The sequence below is a fragment of the Larus michahellis genome, chromosome Z, assembly GCF_964199755.1.
Source record: "Larus michahellis chromosome Z, bLarMic1.1, whole genome shotgun sequence".
Classification (NCBI taxonomy): Eukaryota; Metazoa; Chordata; class Aves; order Charadriiformes; family Laridae; genus Larus; species Larus michahellis.
In genome coordinates this window covers 44,698,800-44,725,200 of record NC_133930.1, presented here as the reverse complement: position 1 = coordinate 44,725,200, position 26,401 = coordinate 44,698,800, and the positions used below count along the sequence as shown (strand labels likewise).

The 26,401-nt window shown below is 37.7% G+C and overlaps 1 protein-coding gene across 3 annotated transcripts in view; it reads right to left on the bottom strand.

Annotated features, from left to right (window-relative positions):
* Positions 1-26,401, bottom strand: part of AOPEP (aminopeptidase O (putative)) — a 210,490-nt gene that overhangs the window by 171,675 nt on the left and 12,414 nt on the right. For all 3 annotated transcript variants that reach the window (XM_074569859.1, XM_074569860.1, XM_074569861.1), the window contains exons 2-4: positions 21,384-22,347; positions 8,925-9,091; positions 1,558-1,714 (exon numbers count right to left, since the gene is read on the bottom strand). In XM_074569859.1, the coding sequence (XP_074425960.1) occupies positions 1,558-1,714; positions 8,925-9,091; positions 21,384-22,189 (1,130 nt within the window). In that variant the 5' untranslated portion in view covers positions 22,190-22,347. The remainder of the gene's footprint in view (positions 1-1,557; positions 1,715-8,924; positions 9,092-21,383; positions 22,348-26,401) is intronic.

The window sequence follows — 26,401 nt, the reverse complement described above, 5'->3', positions numbered from 1 at the left end:
CTGCACATAAATTACATTACACATTTCAACAACTTATTTCAGAAATCCTTCCTTTTCCTGCTGCCCAAGAGTTTATCTCCATTACCTTATCTGCGACGCTACCTTAACATTTGCTTTTCTACCCATTTCACACCCTTTCTAGAAATGTGTGCTGCGGTGCATTGCATTGGTTAGGTTACCCAGTCTTAATGACTAAAGTAAGTAACAAGTGTCTTTTGTGTTAGCTTCCAAATAAACATTTACTGGATATAAGAGCAGATTTTTAAGGACATAGATTTTTATGTCCTAATTAACTGCAAAACAACCTCGTATACTTAGGCTCTCCTCTTCTGTCTATGCATAATAGTCACCACCCTTGCAGAGAATTTTTTTTTGTCAGTTGTTTTTGGTTTTTTTGCAAAACACATTAGTTCTGCTTCTTCCACTGTAACTAACTCAGCTGCTGCAGATACATCACACTACCTGTGCCAATTAACTCGTCCAATGACCATCACACTGATTGACTCAAAACAATGACCATCACACTGATTAAAACTTGCACTAATTTTTGCTACAAAAAGCTACAAAACTATTTCCCTTTTCAGAAATCTTACAAAACCCAGAAACGTTCATTTATTCTATCAATGCTCTGTCAGACTAATCTTTTGCACCAAATCAATAAAAATTCCTACTACTGAACATGGTGTACATTAGAGAGGAATATACAGTGAACACCTATAGTGTACCTGTAGAGGCAGTCATAAACATATAAATAGTAGAGAAATAAACACAAAACAATTTCTAAAAGCTTATCAAACCTATAAACTATTTTAAATCTTGAGTAGGCATGTCCATGTTTTACGAATCTTAGGTAAAATATAAAAACTCCTACTATCAAGATTTAGGAGAATTTTTTTAAACCAATATTAGCCAGGCTGCAAGCCATCAGAATCCTTTAATTTTAAATTCCAATAAGAAATCCCTATTAGGTCCTCAAGTTCCAAAGTCTCACTATACTAGACAACAGGGTATTTTTTATTGAAAAGAATTATTGGTCCAACTTTGTATTACGGGATCCCTGCAACAGGGCTTTCACGTACCCAGCTGGGACACATCACCCCAGGTGAACCACTGCACAGGCCAGCTCTGGGATGGAACTGGACTGGAAGAAAGAAGCAAGTGAGCAGGCAATATTGTAGTAGGGGTCATTAGATATCTCGAATGGACCGAGTCTAGTAACACAAAAGATTTTACAGCCAGGCATTGTAGAAACAAGGGAGGACCTGGCATTGCTTCGGCAGAGCATTAAGAGACACAGGATGTAGGGTGCAAATCCAGATGACACTGGGATTTATTAACTCTATTGCTCACTAAGCAGCTTGTTTTCACATAAAAAGAACCACACCCTTACCCATGAAATAATGCCTTTGGAATTCTTTTCCTCTCAAGATTTTTCTGCTCAGATTAAACAAGTTCTATTTTGATTCTTGTACTAATATGACTCATTTTCACATTCCACAGAGTAAATGAAAATGTTACCCATATATCTCATGGTCCAACAATATTCTAAACACCAACCTGAAATCAGCCTGTGAAGGTGGCAAGGAAAACTCAGTGTTTGTCTGGATAGAAGCTGTGACGGACGGCTGTTTAACTTCCTGCCAGCACCCCACAGCAATAGTGAAGGTTGCTGCTGGCATTGGCATAGTCACGTAGTAGTACCAGGTCAAGATACCTGTAAATAAAAAGAACATTTGTACAGACTCCTCAGTCACAGCACACACTTAGTACTTGACATTTTTATGTACTTGAGATTTTGAGCCAAACCTCCCACCTTACATCTTGGTGTTTTTGTCGAGGAAAGAAAAATAATTTCACTGAGACATATAACTGCAGTCATTATTTGGTCATGATAATCCAGGAGCTGCTAAAACAAGATTAGAGAGTCTATTAGAAGGTAAAAAGATGGTAAGTCTTATCATTATGGGAACACAGTGCTGGAAGACAAGGAGTACAATATAGGATGACTGTATCTATGAATAAAAGGGAGGATGTTTTAGGGCAGCATACTTTTCGTGAATCTAAATGTTGCCTAGGTTTTCCTAAGGGTATAGCTTAAGGCTCACATTCAAGTACTCATTCATGGTTACAAGTACAGGTACTACACCATACTAATAGGTTAACTACTCATGGAAAGAGCCTAGCATGAATTATAACCTGCTGAATCATGTGCAAATAACTGTAGCTGTGGCAACTGTGGAAACACACAAACTTCGGTTATTTTAAGAGAACATTAATACACGTTCTTTTGTAATAGTACTCAGACCAGGGCTATGGAACACTGTCAAAAGGAAAATATGGAAAAAAGCCCATCCAGTGGAGGCCACAAGACATAGAGGAAAGGAAATAAACAACCGCAGGCAAGAATCTCTGGGTTTCCTACCTTAATGACCACAGAAGGTCAAGCTGTCCAAAGGAAGGACAAGCAAAATCTTTTTGTTTAGCCTCAACAAATCTGCCACCTACTGTTTAGTATGACAAAACAATACTGTATGTGAAGTCTCGTAAGAGGCAGATAAAGCCTCTGCCTCTTATTTGCACTTGCAACCACTTAGGCTTCCTCACTCCATTCCACTTTTGGCAACATCCACCACTAACACCAAAACCCTTTTGTCTGTATTTTCCGGTGAACATACATTACTTCTCTAATTTTCCTAACCCCCTCTCAGTATGTGAGCAGAAGGAACTTATTTGCTCCAAACATATTAGGAACAAAGAGGATAGCTGTTTTCTCAAATTCACCCCCAAAACCCTTTTTTCTTCATTAACTTACCAAAGCTACAAATGAGCCAAGGCAAGCAAGTGCCACCTTGAGAGAAAGAAGTCACCTAGGACAGCAACAACTTATTATTTTGAAACTCCTGATGTAGAGAGTTTCATTGATATAAACTGTGCTAGAGGCCCAAGCCTGCAAACACTGAAGTTAACAGCAGCTTTACAATTGACTTAAATGCATAGAAAAGAAGGCCCATAGGTAGCCTACAATACTTCACTTTGTGTTGCATCTGTTATATACGAAGCATTACAAAATGATCTGTGCAGTTACGTTCATTTTAAAACCTTAGGAGTTAAGTAACATCAGAGGAAGAATGACAATTTGAGGAATCGTAATGGAAAAACAGTAATGAGATTTCAACTGAGTTCTGAAACAAGCATGAAAGTCAAAAGGCAGTCACAGAAAACTCTTCCAGACAGCAGGAGGTGTAAAGGAGAAGGCTCGCACAACAGTGAGGACGTTGCCTAAGAGGAGAGGGTGTCGGTCTGTGCTATGCAGAGGGAGCAGACAGGGTTAGAGTGAGAAACAAGTTCAGCAAGACAGGCAAGCAAGAACATAAGAGTTTTTTGAAAAAAACAGGATAATTTTAACAGAATGGCAAAATCAATGGGGAATCCGTTTAGCAGTCCAGAGAGAACAGCATGTACTGCATTCAGAAATTTACATGAATTAGCAATGAGCATATGCTATTCAGAGCTGGAGCAAACCTTGCAAAAGGGTGAAGGTACCAAAGACAAGGAAAGTTAGTTTCTCTTGTTGTCTGTATTCAGATTTATCTAAATTAGTATTTCTCAAAGAAAAGAAAAGCAACAGAGATCCTTGTCTTTTTTCCAAGCCCCTTATATTTTGCAGGCAGTATAGAGACCCTGCGAACTCTGGATACTCCCAGAACACGATCCAAGATTTATACTGTCTTTACATACCTAACTGGGGGTCAATCCATTTCCTTCAGGGCTTTTAGATGCCCTCTGCATTCATACTCTAAAACTGTGTAGGGCAATTATATCTTTATCCTACAGTTGTTCTGTCTTGAACAACTGAAACCGCATGCACTGGCATTACAAGTGGGTTGTCTCTATAGTGCATTCACTGATCGGTGACTGAAATGGTGTTCATGTAGCCAACATTTCTCTACAGCTAGCACGATGAAGTACTGTTTCAAGCACAGTCTAACTCTTGTGTCTTTTCCCCTCACTACTGGTAAGACTGTCTCCCAGCCTGGCCTTTTCTCCCATAACTGCACTTCCTTTCTTTAACGTTTTTCAAGTCAGTGGACTTTGTTTTGTTTTCCTTCATCTCTAACCTCAGATTTATACCAGGGCACAGACTGGGATCACAAGCTCCTCTTTACTCCCTTCTCTGCCCTTCCCCTGGCTGCTCTCTGCTTCCCAGTGGCTACCTTGGAGACAGCACCACCTCTAGGGGAAGAGAGAACTGTGCAGCTGAAATGGGGAGACGGCTTGCTTTACCAAAACCAGTGTTGGGGACCACAAAAACATTTTCAGACTAAGCAAGGACACCTTGGGAAGAACGAGAGATTAGGCTGTGGTTAGTCCATGGGAAAAATAGCAGAAGAGCACCTCAGTCCTTTTATTTGTAATGCTTATACACTCTCCTTCCAACCAGTCATTTTAAAAGCAACTTGATTCCTACACATAATTATTTTAGGCAATCATAACACTTTTGAAATATTTTCTCTACACGTAATTTTGGAAATAATTAAAAAAAAATTTTTTTTTCACTTCTGCAAAGCAAATCTATCATGTCATAACTGCACAAACCATGCAACAACAATCACCTGTCCTATGAGGTGTAACTGCAAAACATCCCATGCAAAATTTAGAACTATATTTAACAAGGGTAGGAAATTATAATCTATTTATAATTATGCAAAAGAACAATTTAAAGGCCATTTTTTTCTTTTGCTTGGAATAATAATGATGAATGATGTAATCACTGCCTAGAATTTTTAATGCATTTAGCTATCTTTTAAACCATTAAAATTGTTTGAATCCTGTGGAGTCCATTATAACTGAAGAAACACCTGAGAGTCAGTATCTCTTAATGTCAGATGCAAAAACCTTAAGGGTATTTTTACTTATTAGGAAATTTTCCCTCAAATAGTTTGCACTAACACAAATATAAACATGACAAAATACAGCTTATGTCCATGATTTAATAAAACCCACGAAACTCAGCTGCCTCTAGGGAAAAAGAGAGATAGCCCCACACAGCATTTGATATACAAAGTAAGAGCTAGCACTAATACATAAAACTACAGCTAAATAAGTAGTTTTGCCAAAAGTAGTATTTGGCTGGGGCACCAGGATTAAGAACCCTCCAGCTTTCCGAAACCGTTTGTAACTTGTAGAATCTTTGATCTCATCTGAAAGCCAGAATTTCACACAGAGCACCCTCACATTCATGCCAGAGCATTAGTTTGGCACTGGCTCAGAGGGATGAGGAGCATGTGATGAGCTGTCAGCTCCCATGCTGTAGTTCCTGATACATGCTGGAGATCAGTCAACACAAGTACTGGACTCTTTTGTTCTGCCTTGTGAAAAGCGAGAGGAGCACAAACAAAAGCAACTGTTGCTGCTGCTAGCTACAGAGCAGCAGCGGTGGCTTCTCTAGCACTGTATTGCCTCACAAAAACAGAACGCACCTTCTCGCTGATATCGGAGATGGCAAAACAAGATCAAGGAATACATAACGACAGAGTAACCGTAACCACACAAGAAGCCAGCCAGTCGATTTCACACTTAACTGTTGAATATCTACTGCTTGAACGTGAATCAAAACAGACATAAAGGTGTTTGTGACTACATATATTTGCACCTTCTATGTGTTACAGTAATATGCTGAAGGAAAGTAAAACTGACAAGTGTTGAAATGTAAATCCAATGGTTAAATGGCTCACATTACACACACGCACGTTTAGCGCTCCCTGTAAAGCTTTCTCCCAAAGGGCATTATCAATTGCATTTTTCTGATAATTTTTTTTTGTCTAAGTACTCCATAAAGAATGCACAGTATGTTTAAGCACTTTTAGGTCACACTTGAATTGTACTTAAGTAAGTGACATATCAGTATTTTCAAACAAATGTGGCCTCACTTTATTTCAAATGACAGGATGAGCCATAGTTTTGTAGGAGGCAGAATACAAAAATGGCACATATGGAAGAAAGTACACAATTACCAAAACTTGCAAATACAAGTGGCAAACAAGGAATCCGTAACATGTGAGTACACCTAGTCTAGCTATGCACTGGATCACAGCATCCGTGAATCTAGAGATGTAGGTCTGTGATGCAGAATGCAGATCCCTCTTCAAAAGCATGAAGGTATCATCCTGACTTGCTGTTCTCTTATTGTCTGCCTGCACACTTGTTATAAATAGGACTTCTAAAGGAAAAAATATTAAGCAAACTTGTAATTCTATTCAGAATAAATTAATTCACAACTGCTTGCCAAAATGCTTATTCTTTCCAAGAAACTGCATTTTTTAAAATATATTTTTGTGTTCTACCAGTTATGTGTGATTTTATAAATAGGCAGCACAGCAATAGTATGTAAATAATTTGGCAAAGAAAAGTTACTTTAATTGAAGTTACCCTGAAAGGCTTTTAGGTGTGTTTTATAAAACATACAGACAAAATTTTAAGTTAGATAGATTTCATATGACCTGCATAATTGTTTAACAAGGAAGATGTATGTGGGACAGGTTATTTACAACTACAGAAAATTTTTGAACTTTTTAACTCTCAAAAGTACTACTAATTAAACTAACAAATTTGTATTCCTAAATTCACTAAGAATTTATTTAAGGCTTCAGATTAGCACTTGAGCCTTGGGTTTGTTTGGGTTTTAAGTCATTCCTCAATATTGCTCCTTTCCCTTCTTTCCTCTATATCTGTTTTGTAAACTTTTTGAATTCCAAACAGCTATCTGACTTGTCATTTGGAACTGTATAGAACAACCAAGATAATGAGAGTCTCATCCATTTTTGAGTCTTTGAGAGCTAGCTACTGGAGCACAATGCCCACTACCTTTAAAGAAATCCAGCAACCCTTGCATCATTAGCATAAATAGTTATATATAAATTAGCATAAATAATTGTGTGTGCCACATAGATCTGTAAGCAGAATCTTCTGCACTCTTGGGAATTCCATCTTGGGGAGAGGCAGAAGGAAAACTGTAAGGACAGGACTGCAGTAGGTGCTCCTGCCACTTCTCTTCAGCTCAGTGAAGTTCAGCACAAAACTTTGCCACTGTCACATGGCTCCCAAAGCAGCGGGCTTTAATGCTACATTTGGTTCTTCCCAGTTCGCTTCACACTTTTCACTCAGCACTTCGTTAGCACAGTGAAGCTAAAATGAGTCATTTCCTCTCTACTGGCCTTTCCATTAAAGTCTTCTTACAGTATTTCTTGCTTTTACAGAGTTCTTCAGAAAGGAAATAGACTGAGCTAGCCTTTGGAAAATTAAAAAAAAAAAAAAAAACCAAACCAAAAAAAATACCCAAACCCCAAAACCCCAAAGCTTTTAGCTGACATATGAATTACCAACATAAACTGACCCACTGCTACAACTACAAGGATTTCAACAAAAGCCCCTTCTGTTCTCCATGGGGTGAAAAGGCTGACTTTGGGTGACTAAGCCCCAGTGCTACCATTAACAATATGGTACCCTGATATCATTCTCAACACTCTATCAACAGCATTTTTAAAATGTTTTTCCTCACAACCAGTTTTTTTTATTTATTCAAGTACAAATTTTTAATGGCTTTTTTAAACTAGAGTGACAAAAACATGTTAATGAGTTCACAATACAGCCTTTTCAACTAGCTAATTGGTCTGAGAAAGTATCAGTTTTAACTGACCTATGCTAATTTATAGCACCTGAATTTTTCCTGAAGTTTGTATTTCTAGAAAGTCACATAAGCATCATTCTTAGTATTTCAGATCACAGCGACCACTGAGGGACCAGGAGACAGCAACTCATCAGCAAGATGTAAGTGTGGATCAAACTAATTTAACAATGATGGCAGAGCTGTTCTCCTAGTCTGAAGTCAAGCGCACTCTTGCTTTCTTGATGCCAAGATGGGAAAGTATTACTGTCCAAGTGAGCTGAGCAGATCATTGTGTCAGTTTTCCACATTTCAACAGCAGAGACAAGGCTTGAAACAGGCTTCACATATGGCCAAAAATAACCAGACAATTCCATGCAAATGGATTAACTGATGGTTCTCAAATCAAGGAGACTTTCATTCTTTTTTTTCCCTCAAGAATAAGCTTGCCTCTTTAAAGGGTAACAGAAGAAAGATACCTTTTCCCCAGAAACATCGATTTGAACCTTTTCGTATATGCTACTTTCATCAGCAATACTTACACTAGAAAATACTGACCCTGTTTGACAGATTATCTCAAAACTAATGTGAGCAAGACATACTTTGTATTATTATGTGTAGAACTGCCTTAAAAACTTCCTTGTCTGTGCAGACAGAGGTTTAAAGAATAAAGTATAACCAACACAGAAGAAAAATGCTTGCTTGCTTACTGCTGCACAAGATACGATCTACCAGTGCAAAAAAAGCCACCAAAGACCAGTTTTTCATGGTAGTCACCTGATATTCTTCATCTATTCCGTATATTTCAGGAAACAGATATAACACATATATGACTTCAAATCATTGCTGATCTGCACTTGAACTGGAGAACTAAAATTGAAAGTTAATTATCTACCAAGGCTCGAAGTTGTCAAGAGCCTGATAAGGTGATTCATTTATGAAACATTCAACTGCAGAATGATTAAAACAAAGCCAATTTATGACACATGAAGTCTAGGTTTGGAAGAAGTAAAAGGAATAAAAACACAGAAAGAAGTAAGTATCAGTAACACAGCGAAATGCAGATGCCTTGAATTCTTACTAAATTATCCCGAGGCTTTGAGCAGGTAACTTTTCCATAGAATGACATACAGATTACAGATAGACATGTAAATGCTTTTAAGGCTAGGAACTTCAGTCTTTCTAAAATAATGTATTTACTAAGTTGTATTTCTCACTATAAAATTATTGAAAATAATTTGCCATAGAAAATATATTTCACCTTCTCGAAGCTGGACTGGTTCTGCTGAGTTTTCACCACTCATTAACACAACAAAGCCTGCAGCTGTTCGGACTGAGGCTTGCCATGTTGACAAGGCAACAGGTGGTTCTTGGCATGGGAAAAGGGCTCTGTTGTTTATTGGCGATCCCATCGTATACACACATGGCCTAGATGGAAGGAAAAGAGATTGAAGGTGGCATTACAATAAGAAAGACTGAATTAAGTTTTCTGTCAAAAATCAAACTTACTGTTGTACTGAGGTGTCTTTTTTAACGTCAGCTATGTAGGTTTCAAACCTGTATGATATGAACCAATCAACATACAATCTAAATCATTTAAGACAGGATGAAGACAAGCAAGATTACCAGAATAATTTTTACATAAATTAGAAAAGAGTAACTTCAGTCTTTCCTCTCCTGCTTCTGCATGGGCCTTTCAGCCTCATAAAGTAGCTCTCAGCAGGACCCTAAGGCCAGACAAGGAAGGCTTCTGAGTATCTTTGGAAGATGACATTGAAGGGCTTCACCAATGCCTGTGACACCTCCCTGCTGTCATCACAGTAGTGCTTTCATTATCATTAATCCCATTTCTCTGTACAACTGGAGGCTCATCCAAACTCAAAGGCAGTAGATCTAGCCTTGAGCCTTCCTTAGCCCAAGCCCCAATAAGTCTTGACATTTTTACATTTCTTCTTGCAGTAAGGTAATGGACGCTAACTCACATTCCTTTCAGTATCTCAACCACAGGGCATATAATGAGGAGAAAGCATGTCTTCCCTATCAGGCTCAGCCTCCTTCTTGCTTTTCGCACAGCAATCTTCCTTATAGCATTGCACTTCTGGCAGTTTCTCTAACCCTCTCCCAGGCAGCCTCTTCATCTAGTGCCCCTTTCCAATTTCAGCTGCAATATTTCATGCCAGCCAATTTCTTATTAGCAGCTTAGCCACAACTGAGAAGGTGAAAAGGCCTTTTGTTAACTCCTTCTAGCTTGCTATTGCTGGTGCACAGATTTAGTAATTCTTGGTTTACTTCTTTTGTTGCATTTTGCATTTTTTCCTTAATTCCTAGCACTTGTATAATACCATTCCTTATCTTAAAAAAAATCTAAGTTTTCAAATATAAATTATATAAAACAAACACAGTCAGTAGGTTTTTCCAGACAAAGAAAGAAAATCTTTAAAGCATCACTTAACTGCACTGAGTTTTTAAAAAACTGTGATATTTAAAACCAATAGTCTGGGAGCACAACACATTATTTTGTGAACGCTTGAGGCTAAAAACATTCTGATCAGTATCTTTCATCACTTAAGTTTAAAAATCATCAAAACTCTTTGGAAAATAGAAGAAAAGTTGTTAGGGCAAAACCTATTTTGCAGTGACTAAGATCTGAGCATCTTGTTTACTCCCCTACAAACAGCTCCTCCATTCAAATTATTCCTTCCCTAAAGCCAAGTCTGAGCGTCACAGAGGGAAAGAACTTGGAGACACAGATGGTCACAGATGAAAAATATTCTGAAGCTATTTTTGCCCTCTTGTAAAAAGTGCTATCTGTGCTACTGGATCCAGGGCTGTCCATGGCACAAGCAAGTTACTGTGCTTTAACTGATGCAGGCCAGCTGATCTTTCAGGAAAATAGTGAGGGAAACTGCAATTTAAGAAGGCTTATTGATAATGTATAGAAACAGAAAAACAAAATAATTTGGCTCCTCCTGCCATGTATCAGAGTGAATAGACTAGGACACTAGACTGTGAGCTGGGTGGGGATGGGGAGGAACAGATGGTTCCTCATTTGTGAAAACTTTATCAAAATACATAGGATTATAAGAAGAGATCCTGGTAGAGTTTATAGGAATAAGAGGGAAGGCGGGGTTAACGACTGCTGATATACATATTTTACCAATGATTTACCATGCATACATTTGTGAAGACTGTTTTGCTGGGTGCCATTGGTACAGCCCAGTTTTAAGAGCAGTACGGGGGATTTCCACATCCTGAAGAAGTTTTAGAGGGAAATGCCACAATGACTGAGAAAATGGGCTGGCAGAAGAACACTGAGCAGAATGTTGCAATGCTTGTCAAATACAATACAAACATAACAGGGACCAGACATTACTGAGATAAACTGAGACTCATTGCTGAGACCTGAGCACTTTGTACCTGCAGATCATAAAGTTTTTTACAAATAATCTCAATAACATTTTGCAGATGAGGAAAACAAACTATTGTGAACAGATCTGCATAGCTCTAGTGTTCGTGGTGTGCCTATAGGCTTAGTTTCAGGCCTCCCAGTCCAGTAGCTTTCACATTGGACTAGGAAGCCTCTCATTATGAGAAATAAGACATAATACGTAACTAACTTTTTTCCATAAAACATTTTAATGCTCAAATAGATACACAGGCAGGTCACAAGTCTCTACAATTAAGGCCTAAGTAGAAAGGGAGGTAGAAAAGTGGGGAAAGACTGGTCAAGTACATAATCTTTTCTTCAAAACTAAGCCTCCTTTCTACTCCTCACCTGTTTAAATACCATTTTTGTCCAGGTATACTCATTAACTTCATTATTTCAAACCAAAATGTATTAAAATATGTCAAAGTCTGCTAAGAAAATAGTAATGAAACACACAAGTTCTAAATTTCAAGAGGAAACTATCAGAACAACAGTTATACCAGCTTTTAATTATTCATACATTCACAGCAAGATCACCTGGAGGCTTGACCAACAGCATGCCATCAACTGAGATTTCAGCTATCATTGAACAGGCTCCTGTTCTGCTTTAGAGAGGAGCATTTACAAGGTGAACTCATGACTTTTTCTTCATCATTTTCTTCTTTCACTTGAAATTTTAATCTATTTTCTTCTCACCCTAAAATATACCGCCACAGATTATTTTTTTTCTTCCCTTGGCAAATCATGTTTTGCTTTGCTAACTTTTTATACTTCATTTACACGAGTAATTTCTTTTTACAGTATTGGTAATAGTGCAGTGTACTTTAGGACACCCACTGCAGCTGACAGTTTTCTTTGTTATGGGTCAGGCAGCACAATTCCAGCAGGTAAGACCAGAAACATAATTCTTATCCTCATATGGATGAGATTTTTCACCTGGTCCAGAAAAAGAAAAATTATTAGCTAACCAAGGTACACCAAAGAATAGCAATGACAAATAATTAGTTTTAGAATGCTTTTGTAAGTTGATCCAAATTTGCCTTTTTTTCTGATTCATCCCGACCACTGCTAGCAAGAAACTTCACAGTTCCTCTCCTTTTTCCTATTATCTATCCTTTCCATCCCTCTTCTTTCAGTTTTAATGGTCTTGTAAGGTTCAAATAGTTAGGTACTATGTTGTTGTGCGAAAGTATCATAAGATCAGTGAGGACTGTAAACATGCTCAAATGACTTGCACCTGGGGTGTCAAAAACACATATCAATGTTTAGTCTTGTGTGCTTGCCAAGTAGAACATCTGCACTTACAACACAGGCCTGTGATGGACCCAGAGGCAGCTTATTGAACATGTTTGAGATGCCCATCCTGCTTCAGAAAAGATCAAAGCACAGTGGAAATCTATGCCTGTGTGAATCCCTGAAATACAGGTGAGAACCGCATGTTCGGACCCTCTCTCTCACTAGCAAGGACTCTCTTGCTAACAAGGATTCTCTCTAGCGCGGACCAAGCTCTGCAGTGCCTGCGTTCCTGCTTGCCTGCCTCTGCCTGGGTGTTGCTTCAGAGATACCGCTGGTTCGCGAGGTACTGAGATTAAATTTACTCTTTGCATTTCATCCATGGTTTTCTGGTTGTTTCTGCATCCTGCCTATGTCGGCTTACACAGTTGTTTATGCCAGCCATAATTTTTGCCACCACAGGTTGGAAGAGATATGGAAACTGAATACAGAAAAAGTAAAATTATCAGAGAATTCAGACTGTTTGTCTAATTACCTCTTACACTGGAAAAACAACCACCCACAAAGCACACCTGTGGTCACTCATCTGGCCAACTTTAGGACTAGTAATTCCCACTGATCAACAATCCAGGCTACTGGAGAAATCAAGTAGAAATCAATACCACTAGTTTTGGTATTCTTTGGTTTTGCCCCAAGAGGAGATTCTGGGCTGCCTGTTCAGTAATCTCCCAGAGCCAAGGATTCTGAGGAAAAATTCATTCATGCAACCCAAACTCATCAGTATTCCATATATTTTCATAACATAACAAAACCAGTTCAAACCAGCTCTTGGCAGATCTCCCTCTCCCATGTAAGCATATCAACTATAATTACAAATTAAGCTACTACCTTAAAGCTAACAATAAATGTTCAGTTGATAACTCTGTTCTCCGATCAGGAATCTGCAGATATTCTTTGAGATATCTGCCATCAAACACCTGAATCACATCCTAAGCTCAGCCATGTCAACCTGCTTTGGTTACTGCCTGTTTGAAGATTTCTCAAGGAAAATGCCCAGATCAGCAACTCTGTATCTTTCCTGTATTTGAAAAAATACATTCCCTATTTCTTTGAGGGTTGTCTCCATGTAAGGATGTAAGGTGGCAACCTCCTGCAACTACATGGCCACTCCCTGTAGAACCACTGCTGTTTGCAGCTGTTTCGTACTCTAAATTACAGTGTCATTTCCATGAAGCGGCAGGATTTCCTGGCACCTAAATCACACCAGCTTTTTTGTTCTGCCTGTGCTGGTTTTGCCTGGGATAGAGTTAATTTTCTTCATAGTAGCTAGTATGGGGCTGTGTTTTGGATGTGTACTGAAAACAGTGCTGGTAATACAAGGATGTTTTCAGTTACTGCTGAGCAGTGGAGCAGTAATTACGTAGCGTCAGGGCCTTTTCTGCTCCTCACATCACCCCGCCAGCGAGTAGGCTGGGGGTGCACAAAAAGTTGGGAGGGGACACAGCTGGACAGCTGACCCCAACTGACCAAGGGGGCATCCCATACCATGTGATGTCATGCTCCATACATAAAGCTGGAGGAAGAAGAAGGAAGGGCAGAAACGTTCAAAGCAATAGCGTTTGTCTTCCCAAATAACCACCACTCGTCACGGAGCCCTGCTTTCCTGGGGGTGGCTGAACACCTGCCTGCCAATGGGAAGCAGTGAATGAATTCTTTATTTTGCTTTGCTGGAACGCATGGCTTTTTCTCTACCTATTAAAGTGTCTTTATCTCAACCCATGAGTTTTCTCACTTTTACCCTTCTGATTCTCTCTCCCATCCCAAATGGGGAGAGTGAGCGAGTGGCTGCATGGTGCTTAGACATGGCTTAAACCATGACACTGCCTTATCGATTTACATATCTGCAAGGCGCCAGTGATTGTCATCAGGTTCCAACAGAGCAGGTATTCTTCTTTGGTGTTTTTCTGTTGAATAAAACACCAGCCAATGGTGTAGTTACCCATGCCTTTTTCGAAGCATTCCTCAATTTAAAAGTACTAAATATAATTATGAGATAAGTGATCCCACTGACTTTTCCAGAAATCTTTGCTGCTTCGATGCTGGTTTTCCAACAGCTGGATAGCTACATTTCTAAACTGATACCTCACTGTAAATTTCTTGGACTTTTGCCCAGTAGTTTGTGGTCCACAACAGGTATATCAATCCTGCTTCTGCTAGGCATAGTACATGCACAGTCTCCTGTTCAAAAGTTTTGTCTTTTTCCACTAGGAAGCAAGTATAATCAGGTTAAGACAGGGTATACCTTTTTCATCCACAGTAAATCAATTTAATACTTATTGTGCTCCCACTTTGCCTCTAACAATAAAGGATTTTTTCACTTGCTTTGACCTGTATTTTTGGCAAATGCAATATACTTCACAGCTTCTTCGATGTTGTTATGAGAAAGTTTCCTAAATTTAAAGTCATATATCTGACCAATCCCTTAGGTATTCCAGCCACTGTACATCTCTTAATACTACTTCTGTAACACCAGGAACTACAACCTGATTATGTTTAAACAAAATTTAATTCCATAGCCGTAGTTCATGTTCAAATGGTAGTAAAGATCAGAAATAACTGACTATTGGCAGAGAAAACAGGAGATTTCCTAATTGCTGTGCTCCCACAGGAGTGAACAAAAAAAACAAAGCCCTTGTAAGCCTCTGTCTTTAAAAACAGAAGACAGTTTTCCTATGGATATGAACTATGATACAGCTGAACTTTCTCAGCTTTATTCTGAAATCAAACATTGCTTTGGTTTCTTGTCTGTCCATCCAATTCATAAACACACAAGTGCTGCTTTGACTCTTCATTCTTCTGATCTAGTATGGTCCTCTCACCGTCACATTTTAGTGAAGCAACTTGCCTTTTGTCCTCCTTCTTCCTCAAGAAGTACCACCAGCCTTGCCCCTTATACTCTGGCATGCGGTGCCTCTGTGGGTGCCCAGCACTTTCCTCATCTTTCCTGTGCTGTAGGCATCCACGTACTCCACCTGCATCTGTGCATCATTTGTCCTGTCAGGCCTATAAATCTGAAAAAGTATTAAGTTCACTAAAAAGAGATTGTTTCTCATGGTCTTCCTTTTTGGTTAGGACAACTAATTCAAAGGAGCTATTTTAAATTTTTTAGAAATATTTGTTCATTGCCATCCACATTTCCAGAAATACCAAATCAGCTGATTTTCTACTCAAGGTCTGCCTACTCTTTTTTGGTTTATCTTTATTTTACTTCTCCATTCTATTCCTAATAACATTTGTTCTCCCTTAGAAATCACTGTGTCAGACGTGAATAATCCAACAAACTTCAGACTGCTTCATTAATTACTCAATTATAAATATTCAGCACTGGGGACAAAATTACGCAAAGTAAAAGGAGAGAATTACCCCCAGCTGATGCTAATTTAGGATTTAGTCTATGACTTGCCTGGATTCTGAAGCGTCTTATTCTCCCAAGCCTTGCCATGAAGGAAAACAAGCTCTTTATTCCGTTCCTGTATTTCCAGCATCCAAGAGCACAGAATGATGCTAACTCATGCCACTGAAAAATAGACATCTATTTTCATGACACATTTTCTAATTTGCAGTTTGAAATGGTGAAAATCTGAATAATTTTTCCAATTTCTACCCTGGAAAAAAATGGCTTTGAAAATATCAAATATATCATGAAAATTCAATGTATGCCTCAGACTCCATAAAGGCTACAGATACAGGGTTAGATTGGCACAAACCTGTACTACCAGTGAAGCAGATAACTCTATCTTCCAAACTAACCTCAGTAGTGTATTTGAAACAACTCCTATAAGGCATTCCCTTCCCCTCCACTATTTTCAGATTAGCTCCCTAATATGCCTTATCACCCAGCTGTACACACACCTATGTCATCATACCAATGGTGGAGGGAACCAGTATCCAGGTTTAGAGAGGTCAAGAGTGTCTCAGCAAGTGTATTTTTGGTAGGCTTCTTCCTTATTTCTTTTTAGCTCTCACTCCTTCCCTCTTTTCATTAGTACCAAATAGCTCTGTGGTTGACTCTGTATTGTTAAGACACTTTGGAGACAGAAAATACAAACACAAAGCATTATGTTGAACTTCGAGGGTAATCAGATAGACTTCACACTAGATGCAGACTGAGTGTGGTGAGGTAGTGGAACAGGTTGCCCAGAGAGGTGGTGGAGGCCCCATCCCTGGAGACGTTCAAGGCCAGGTTGGATGAGGCTCTGAGCCACCTGATCTAGTCAAAGATGTCCCTGCTTACTGCAGGGGGGTTGGACTAGATGACCTTTAAAGGTCCCTTCCAACCCAACACATTCTATGATTCTATGACTAAGTAGGAAGAAGCTGTGTGATCCTGCCTGGGAATCAGTACAATTACCCTCTGTTTTTTTTGCAGGCCTACTGTAAACATATTCTAAGCATGGCCTAAAATGCCCAGGTATGTAACTATGATTAGGGAATGACTTGTAGCCAATACCGAGGCAATATCCACTGCAAACTGCTAGCTCACCATAGCTAAATGCAATTCTTCACTCTTAAGGACACTAAGAACAATTTTGTAACCTTTAGATGGTCATTATGTCTGTAGGACATAGAGATGATAGACTTAAACGATTCTAAATCAAAACTTTGAAGACTTATGTTTGGAAAGCAATCCTTCCACATGTAAAATGGTGACATTTTGCTTCTCCAGCAGTCTCTAGATAAACCAAAACAATTTCATAGTTCTTGCGAACTGTTATGAAACCTAAGGAAATTGCATATACTAAAATGTATTAAAATCCACTTCTTGATTTTTAGTAAATAACACTGTTGTGACTGAAACTAGAAGCTTTTGTAACCAGTGCATCTGAACAATTGCAACTACTCTCTTAGAACATGATTTACATTTCAAAACATATGCGTCTTAACGAGAGGCAGGCTTGAAACAACCAGTTTCAAGAAAGGTAAAATATCTCTTTTTTATCTGCAGACAAAAAATAATGAGGAAATGTGACAGTCTCCATGCCAGTGAGATCCAGCCTAATAGAGACTCCTGACACAAGTCCACAAAACAGATCACAATAGGTTTGTCAGAACTGTTCTACTAGTTCTTTGCTGTTTCAGCAGAATCAGTGGCATCGAATTATTTAAACAGGAAAACAAGGTCTGTTTTATTCCTACATTAGGTACCACCTCTTTGGTTATTCTCCTAATCACTATCTACCTCAGGTACTTCAGCTGCACATTACAGAAATGCAAGATTATTTATAACAAATGAGGAACCATGCAGTTCAGTGATGTCTGTGATACAGCTGAACTCTACATCTGAAAAGAAGCATTTAATTACAGAATATATGCTAGCATTAGCACTTCTACCAAACCGTACATTTATGCTGTATTCACCTTAATCGCTTTCATAACAGCAAAAATATTTCCTGAATTCTTTAAAATACATTGATATTTTAATCTAATAATAAGATATCATAAAGATAACAAACTAGACAGGTACAAAATATTTTTTTAGACGTAAGACATTTAAATTGGTCAAATAAATATCAAGATATCATAATAATTTTTTTAAGGAGATTATTTCACATTCTCCAGTATTTTCCACTTTGGAAAATTAGCACAAGGTTAACTCTTTCTAGAGTGTTTCCCCAAAACTGTTCAATCATCCTGTAATAGCTTCTAAAATATACTTTTTCCATAGCATTCTCATGAAAACCTTACACTCCAAGTAATTCAACCCGTCCGCTTTACTTCCCAGAATTTCTCCTTTTCTGTGTATCTGATATCTACGGCTCAACCTGAAAAAATAAATGCATGTACCTGACCTATTCATATACCTATTCATGTATGCCAAGGTAAATAATGCCCACATAGTTTACAGGATTAGGACCCAGTACTGAAAGGTTTCAGTGTCACGGAATGTCCTTCATTGATGTCTTTCATATTGAAGTTACTCTTTCATTCCTAATCCCACAATGAGGAAATGAGTTCCATTCCACTTGCTCATTAATATCAACAAAACCATTAACTAATTTATGACAGCAATAGAAGTGGCAATAAGTAGGGCAGAAAAAAAGATGGGAGGAATCTCCCATTAGAGAGGCTGTTAGATAGGAAAATTACCCCTTTAATTTTAACCCAAATGCATTTAAACCTTTTCTTAAACAATAAAGTGATGTAATCCCAGGATATTTTAATGAATAAGGATTCTTAACATTTGTCATGAGAAAGTATTTAATTTGAAATACACTGGTAGCCATGATGACTTAACACTGCCACATACTCCTAAGAGTTAGGCAAAACTGCTTGAACACCTTGATGGGCTGGCAAAAAGTTTCTCCTTCCCAGTAATGAAAGATGTTTTATACCCATTATTCCCTCCACAAAGTGGTTATTATCATGTGTAAATAAGTTTTTATTTTAAATCATTTTATAATACTTATCATTAGTATGTAATACTATATTAGTATTATATTAGTATATAATACTTATCATTAGTATTAGTATTTATTTCAAATAAAAGTATAATTTTGTTAAAATTGGAACATTACCTTCTATTTTGAAACCCCAGTGCTGTATTGTACTAGTAAAAAATTGAAAAACTTTGAAACAGAACTGCTCTTTGTTCATTATAAATATATGACACACATTATAATCAACTTTTTTTTTCCTATTTTAGTAATTCTGTTATTGATCACGGTTAAAAGTTACATGCCAATTTTAAGAAGTGATATAGTCCTCGTAAGTATAACTTTTGGAGAGACAAAAAAGTGTGTTTATTTATACATACATGTATAAATATATGTATGCGTCTATTTTGCCCCCTTTTTAATACTTGCACATAAAGGCCCCCAAAAGCATGTCATTACAAAAAACATATTATGAGGCTAAAGAAAACCTTCCTTCTTGATCATTAATGTATTTTCTAGTATCAAAAGCTGAAACACGGAAATGCTGAAATTCCACGTGTTCAGTTCCTCTACTGAAAACAGAAGCGTGCCCTGCTGTGCTAACATCAGGTTTGGATACGCATATCTCGACTTGCCTAAACTCATCCCACAAAGCTTTGTTTTAACTGATCTTTTGTGCATTATAATACATCGATGTTTAAGACAAATAAAATAGAAGTCTCTATAAAATAGTGCATAGGTTAAACTTCAAAATATTGTACTAGTGTTAAATAAGAGGAAACATACTGGACGTGGCCACACAATGCTTGTACTTTGTTACTCGCTTCTCTGTGCTTTGGGGTTAGAATACAGACTCCTCTGGGAAAGGATCTGACATTTGCCTAAAACAGCACCATACACATAACTTGGAACAATTTAAAGATCTCTCCTGTGAGAAGATAATGGAATAGTACTTCCTCTATACATTATATAAATGGGCTTTATTTTTAGAAAGGGAAGGAAAAATATGACAGCTTTTTGTACAATGAGATTTACCACTATATTTATGGGTTTATCACATACAGAATTTAATTTTAAAAGTGTAGCAAGAAAGATTCCAATGACTGTGATATGAAAACTTATTTTCTTTCTGACAGGCATTAGCTTCTGGAATACCCTGCAAAAGAGTGAAAATAAACCAGGTTGAGACTATTTGCTGCCATCAGACTGCCTGACCCACATCAACCCATCTTTTCCTGCTTCATTACTGATTCATAAAATTCCATGTGTTTGTGTAAAACTGCCATGAAATGTCTCTAAAGTAAGAATAATGCTTTGCACTGAAAGGGAAAAAGAGTCAAAACTAAAAGATGTTAATGATTTAGATGCTTAAAAGAAACCTTCAAATACTCATACAGACAACACACAGAGGAGGCGTCCTATAGCAGCTGAGTGTTGCTAACATTAGTCTCAAAGACTTTAGTAAGGGGCAGGTAGATACGGACACATTGTGTGATCACTGGCAATTGCCCTACCTTTGCCGACACTCAAAATTCAGAATTTTCGTAACTAAAGATACTAAATTGAGCTAAATTTCCTAAATTCATACCAAAAATAACTCCCTGGGGATAGAGGAAGGGAGGGGAAAAGGGAAGAGGTAACGAACATGACTAAGACATTCCTGGACTTGATGCAGATGATGGTTTACCAGCAGAATTACCTAACTATCAGATGTACAATTAAAAGGCCTCATTTTCCTCCCTAACATGGATGCCAGTTAACTTCTCTTAGCCTAACTGAAATGAAAGGTAACTATCCATCTCTAGTTTGGGAATGAAAAGCAAGTATTCAATTAGACCAAATTTCTTCATCTTCCAACTTTGTTCCTGTTTTTTAGGTATCATAAAGAACTAACAGCCATTAAAATCCAACTTTGAACATTACAGTAAAACAGTTACTTGTTGTTGAAGTTATAGAAGTCCAGAGTAGATTGTACCTTCCCTCCTATAAAGAGCTTATCTTGAAGATTTCTGTACAGCATTGTGTACCTTCACAAATGCTAGATAAAATGCCAATTCTTCTTGCAGTTTCAGTTTGCAGTTCATTTGTATCATCAATGTACTTTACATAATAGATCAAGGAGATGTTAAAAGTTGATTATGAGAGACTAAACAGGAAGAAATTGCATCACTAAACTTATTACAATATTGAAAAAAGACTAGTTGCGAAGTAATTCTATTAAAAATTATGTATACTGAACTTTATGTATACTGAAATGTGTACGCCAGGAGGGAAAAAGTACACAAAGTTTTAAAGTGAAAATAACCTGTCATGCATACCTTCTCTTCCACTAAGTGATAATTCCCTACTCCCTGCACACACTTACTCCAATACACAACAATTATTTACTCTCACTCAGAATGAGCAAACGCAATCACTTAGGCAGGCCTGAGGTCTGCAAGTCCATTGGGGTTTCTTGAGCAGAGAGTTTGTCCCTTCTCCTGCAGGACAACAACAGGATTCAAACCAAGGATGAAATGAAAACAGTGAAAGAGAATGTTCATTATCTTCACACAGTTACCCAGCTTTACACAATCCTACCTTCTCTCACCTATGTGTGCAAAGCTTTCAGCTAATAGTTACATACCTGCCACTCTGGTCCATAGTCCATGTAACGGATCTTCCCTCTGGTTTGGTTTTGTACCATATTCTTATTGCATGAGGAAAGTCTGCTGGAGTCTGAATTCCTGATTTCCTTATCTCCAAGCTCCACGTGCCAGCAGTAAACAGAAGCTCTCCACAGCCAGGCGCCTGGCTGCAGCAAGTAAAATAGTGTAGCTGTTCCTTCCAGCGATCTGCAGGTAAAGTCACCAGTTCATGTACAATCTGATTCCTGAGATTTTCCAGATCCTTTGAAACATCAGTTACCTTGGCAGACCTTGTGAATTTTTCAATGCCTGACACAGCAGCAACATCTACCTCCTCAACCTTTAGCACGGATAAATCACAGCAGTCCAATACCAGCAGAAAATCCTTGTTCCCATGATTCTCTACATCATAGCAGTTCTTTGAACTAGGAATCCCAGAAGCCTGTTCCTTGTTGCTATGGTTACCATTTTTATCAGAAGTATCTTCTTCACCTTTACCACAGACAGCAAAATCATTATACTCCGTTTTAGATGAGCAGGCACTCACATTTGTCACAGGAGCGTGGCAGGGTTCAGATGCCCTCATTTTACAGGTTTCATCAAACTCTGACTGGCAGCTGCCTTTGCCAGTACTGCTTCTTCTCCTGTACTGGCTCCCAGTCTCAAAGAATAAAACTATGATGCCTTCAATAACTTTACTTTTAAAATCCACATCCAAGTCCAATATGTAGTGCTTTACAAGCATATGGCTAGTGTTGGCCATTAAAGGCAAATCATCCTTCATGGGGTCTAGCTGTGTCTCCATGTTCCAGTCTATCAGGCAACAGTTTTACAAAGCCTTAGACATTTCTTACATACGATGCCTCCATACAGAGCAAGGATATTCAGCCTCCCAGTGCCAAAAATAATTTTGATTAATATTACAGTATTAAAACCAATTGCAGTTCCTCCACTTCTCGCATTCTATAAAAAAAAAAAAATACAAACAAGAAATTAGATAATTTCACAACCATTTCTGAAATGCACTAAACCTAAAAGTTACTTAAAGTCCAGTTGTGTTTATTAAAAATAGTACACCAAAGGGTGATTGTGTCTCCAAAGAATGGCATCAAGATAGTTGCTTCAGGATTTGCTGTCAGGAACCACTGGCTTTATTTTTCAGAGAAGATCTCACATGAAAATATTTCTAGACAGCTTTTATAAACGGAAAGAAACAAACTTTATTATAGGCCTCCTATTGACTCTCTTCACCCACAATAATCCTTTAGAAAAGATACATGGTTATGCAATGTCTATTTTAATTTATTACTGCACTGATTGTTTTTAAGGTTGCTATATTTATTTCAAATGCATTACCTCAAAAGATAGTGATCATTTTTCTACTGTGATTCCAACTAACAAGAGTAAGCCTAAATCACGTCATATGTCTTAAAGTTTTACAGTAATAATTTAATATATACAATGCATCTCCAGGGATAAATATACTTTCCACATTACAACTGCTCTCATATCAGCACTTCTAGTAAATTACAAGAAAATGAGCCAATTTACTAAGGATGCATTCCAAGTATTCCTTTGACATTGCTCATTAAGATTTTTCAAATTTATAGTTAAATACTTAATGTATATGATTACATCTTAATAGCTGGAAATGCATTAACACTCGGGATAATATCATCTTACAGAAAACAAAAGGTCTTCTCACTGGAAAATATGCAAATGCCTACAAAAGCAAGAAAATATTGAAATGCATCACCATTTGTTGCAACAGCAGGCAGAAGTTCATTGCAGAAGTTCATCACAGAAGTTTAACTGCCACGCATTGTTTTGCTACGACCATTAAGGTAAAGTTATGCACTTTTAGCTCACTTAAGTCCTTTTTGTCTACTTTCTAGACTAGAAATAGAAACCAGAGGAAGAAGCAGCTGTTAAGACATGCAGTTCATTCTTCTTGCCAGTTCAGTGACACTTTCATATTAAGTAGCCAACTCCGGTTTTAAGCATCTTAAGTGAACAGATACTCCCTTGTGACATTGTTTCGCAGTATCACTGCCTCATCATAGACTTCAGTGTCCAAAGTCAGTTTTCCAAAGTCAGTTTTTCAGAGTTCTCAAAGTCATCACAGAGGAGAACCCAGACTCCCCTAAGACCACCTATTCCTTTTGAAAGAATCCAGGGCATGCTATTAAGCTAGCATCAGTAAGTGAAAGACTCAGGCCAAGAAATTATCTATACTGTTCACTGAACTAGCTTCACACAATGCATACAAAACATAACAAATATCTCCCTTCTTTGATGGCTTTCTGTAAGTCGGAAACGGCTCTTGCAGGGATGTCTTTGAAAACAAGCTGAGAAAAATCTTTCACTTTTATATCAATCCTCCTGCACTTTTGCAAATGTACCAGGGCACCAAGTTCACTTCAGAAGCCCCTCTTTCAGTTTCGAATAGCCTGGTAAATTCAGAATAATGTAAAGATTGCCTGCAAGAGACACTTACTGCATCTTTTGAACTACTTCCAGTAGATACTTCTCTATTCTCTGTTTGGGAGAGCTCTCCCAAACATTTTTTTCTGAATTTAACCATCTTCTTATTTATCATAACAGTTTACTATTTTGAGTGTTTTCAATCTTCACATATTTGCAAGAAAACACTTTGCATCTTGCACTGCCTTGACTGATGTGTACATCTCTGTACTTTCAGAATTCAACCTTGTATTAGGATCCAAAAACAGATTCGTGAGCTTCTGCAGAGCCCTCGTGATTTCAGTGCGGCTTTGCAAAGATTACTTATCTTTGCAGATATATGTGCAATGTTGATTTGTGTTTTGCGAGATTGACTTAAAGGAAAACAACAGAGGTATCCTGAAATGCATATTGGGCCTTAATATCATCATAGTGATTGCTTTCTACTTAATTTAAGCAAGTCTGGAAAACAGTACTGAAGTGGAACTAAAGCATTCCGGAAGACCTGGAAGAAAGGCTGAGGAAAGATTTAGCAAACCTCAGCTCGGTGAATAAGCAATGTCTATAAACAGCATATAGCCACTACAATCACATCCCTGTCTTGACATTTAACTGGGAATATCAGTAGAGCAACCAGAGGTTATAAATGCTGCAACATGAGCAATGCCTCCACGATGACTGTGTGTAACACTGTGAACTGAACTTTATTTTATCTGGACTTTTTTCCAACTACCAAAACCTTATTACTTCTGACATGTGAGCTAAGTACTGGTGGTAAAGAAAACAAATAAAGTGACTTGGCGGGGAAAAACCACCAACACTGAACTGGCATTTAAGAATCCCTGTTTTACACAAAGAGTTAGATTTTCTCATTTGAAAACCAGGTATAATGCTGATACATTTTATAAAACATGAATACTATACTAACAATAAATACGTGTGCTGTACTACTAATAAGTGTTTATATCCCTGTTTTTTCTTTTCCATTTGGAAGATGTGATCAATTTCTTATCTCAAAAGTATTAAGATAATTACACTAACTTACATTAAATTCTCAGCTACCATGATAAGAAGCACCTCTGAACACCTTAAAATAAACAGTAAAGCTGCAGTTCAATGCCTACAAAACTACATGTATTTCATATTTAGAGGACTGTCATTAATTAACAGGGCTGATTAAAAAGTGAAATAGTGCCATGCAAGTAAACTCCATCCAAATTTAAAAAAAAAAATTAGTTGAAGCATCATCAAAAAACTAAATTCTGTAAATACAAATCCCCTTCAAAATATTGAAACCAAAACACTAAGTCCATGCAAGTTGAGAGACAATCAAACACAAAGGCCAACGAGAATAAAAACCACGCAGAGTAGACATTCATTTTCCACAGTTGAAAGTTTCAGATCAACACTTCTGTTAGTGGAGATGACACATCTGATCATGTTTACAAATAGAGCAACAGACAAGAAGAACACACTTGCAGACAACTAAAAACTATTACTGCATACACTCTGACGGTGAATTTTAATTCAGCTGTAACACGGCCTGTTTAATCCTCACTCAAATCACCTTAACTTCAGATATCTCAGCTTTCAAAAACTTTAGGTAGCCTCTCTATCTCCAAGCACTAGTAAATGAATTTAAAATGGCTGTTTGCAGGTGCCTCGGCTTCTGAATCTCTGAAGAATTTCTTCATTAAATATTTTTAAGGAGCCTACAGAACATTAGCACTGTGCAACAAAGAAGCTGATATCTTCTCTAATTCTGATGGTGTTGGCAACTCATTTGTTAGGATAACTTTGTATTTTTGTACAGTACTTTGATAATTTCATATTTACATTGAATTACCAAAAAAGTTCTGTTTTCTGTGCCAAGCATGATTCTGTTATGAATGATAATTTTACTTCTCCACTAAAGCCTCACACTGGAAGCTGCATCCCATAAAGTGAGGTGGTGTCTCAAGTAATTTGACATAGTCCTATTGAAAGCTCTCCTAAGCGGGAAAGACACTGAATTTATGCACTACAGTTTTAAGACAGGGTAATCATGCATGCTTTTAATTTAAATGTTAATTTTGTAATAATTTCACACATTTTAGCTTTTTTTAAAATAGGAGTTACATCATGAAGGTTCAGCAAACTCCGCTAATCAGCTGTGGAGTTTCTCAATATAAGGACTTCAGATGGTATAATCTGCAACAATAGATGGAAAATTATATGAAAAAGAACACTGAAAAAGTCCAAGGAAATGTATGACCATGAACTTATTTGTCAGTCTTGGGATACACATCCTCAGTGTGAGTTTCTGTCTGCATGATAACTGAAGGTCTGATACTTCACAGTATACCTGCTTCTCACTGAACCAAACATATTTGCTAACACCTTCACCATTTGGTATTTCAATATCCAACTGTAAACACACATACACTGAATTCAGAGGAGGAAAAAAATGTACACAAACAAAAAGCCTGGGTTTTTTTAAAATGTCTTATACTATCTGGTCTGCGTCTGGAGCCTCCAAAGAGTTACTGCTCACTAAATAACATGCCAAAAATCC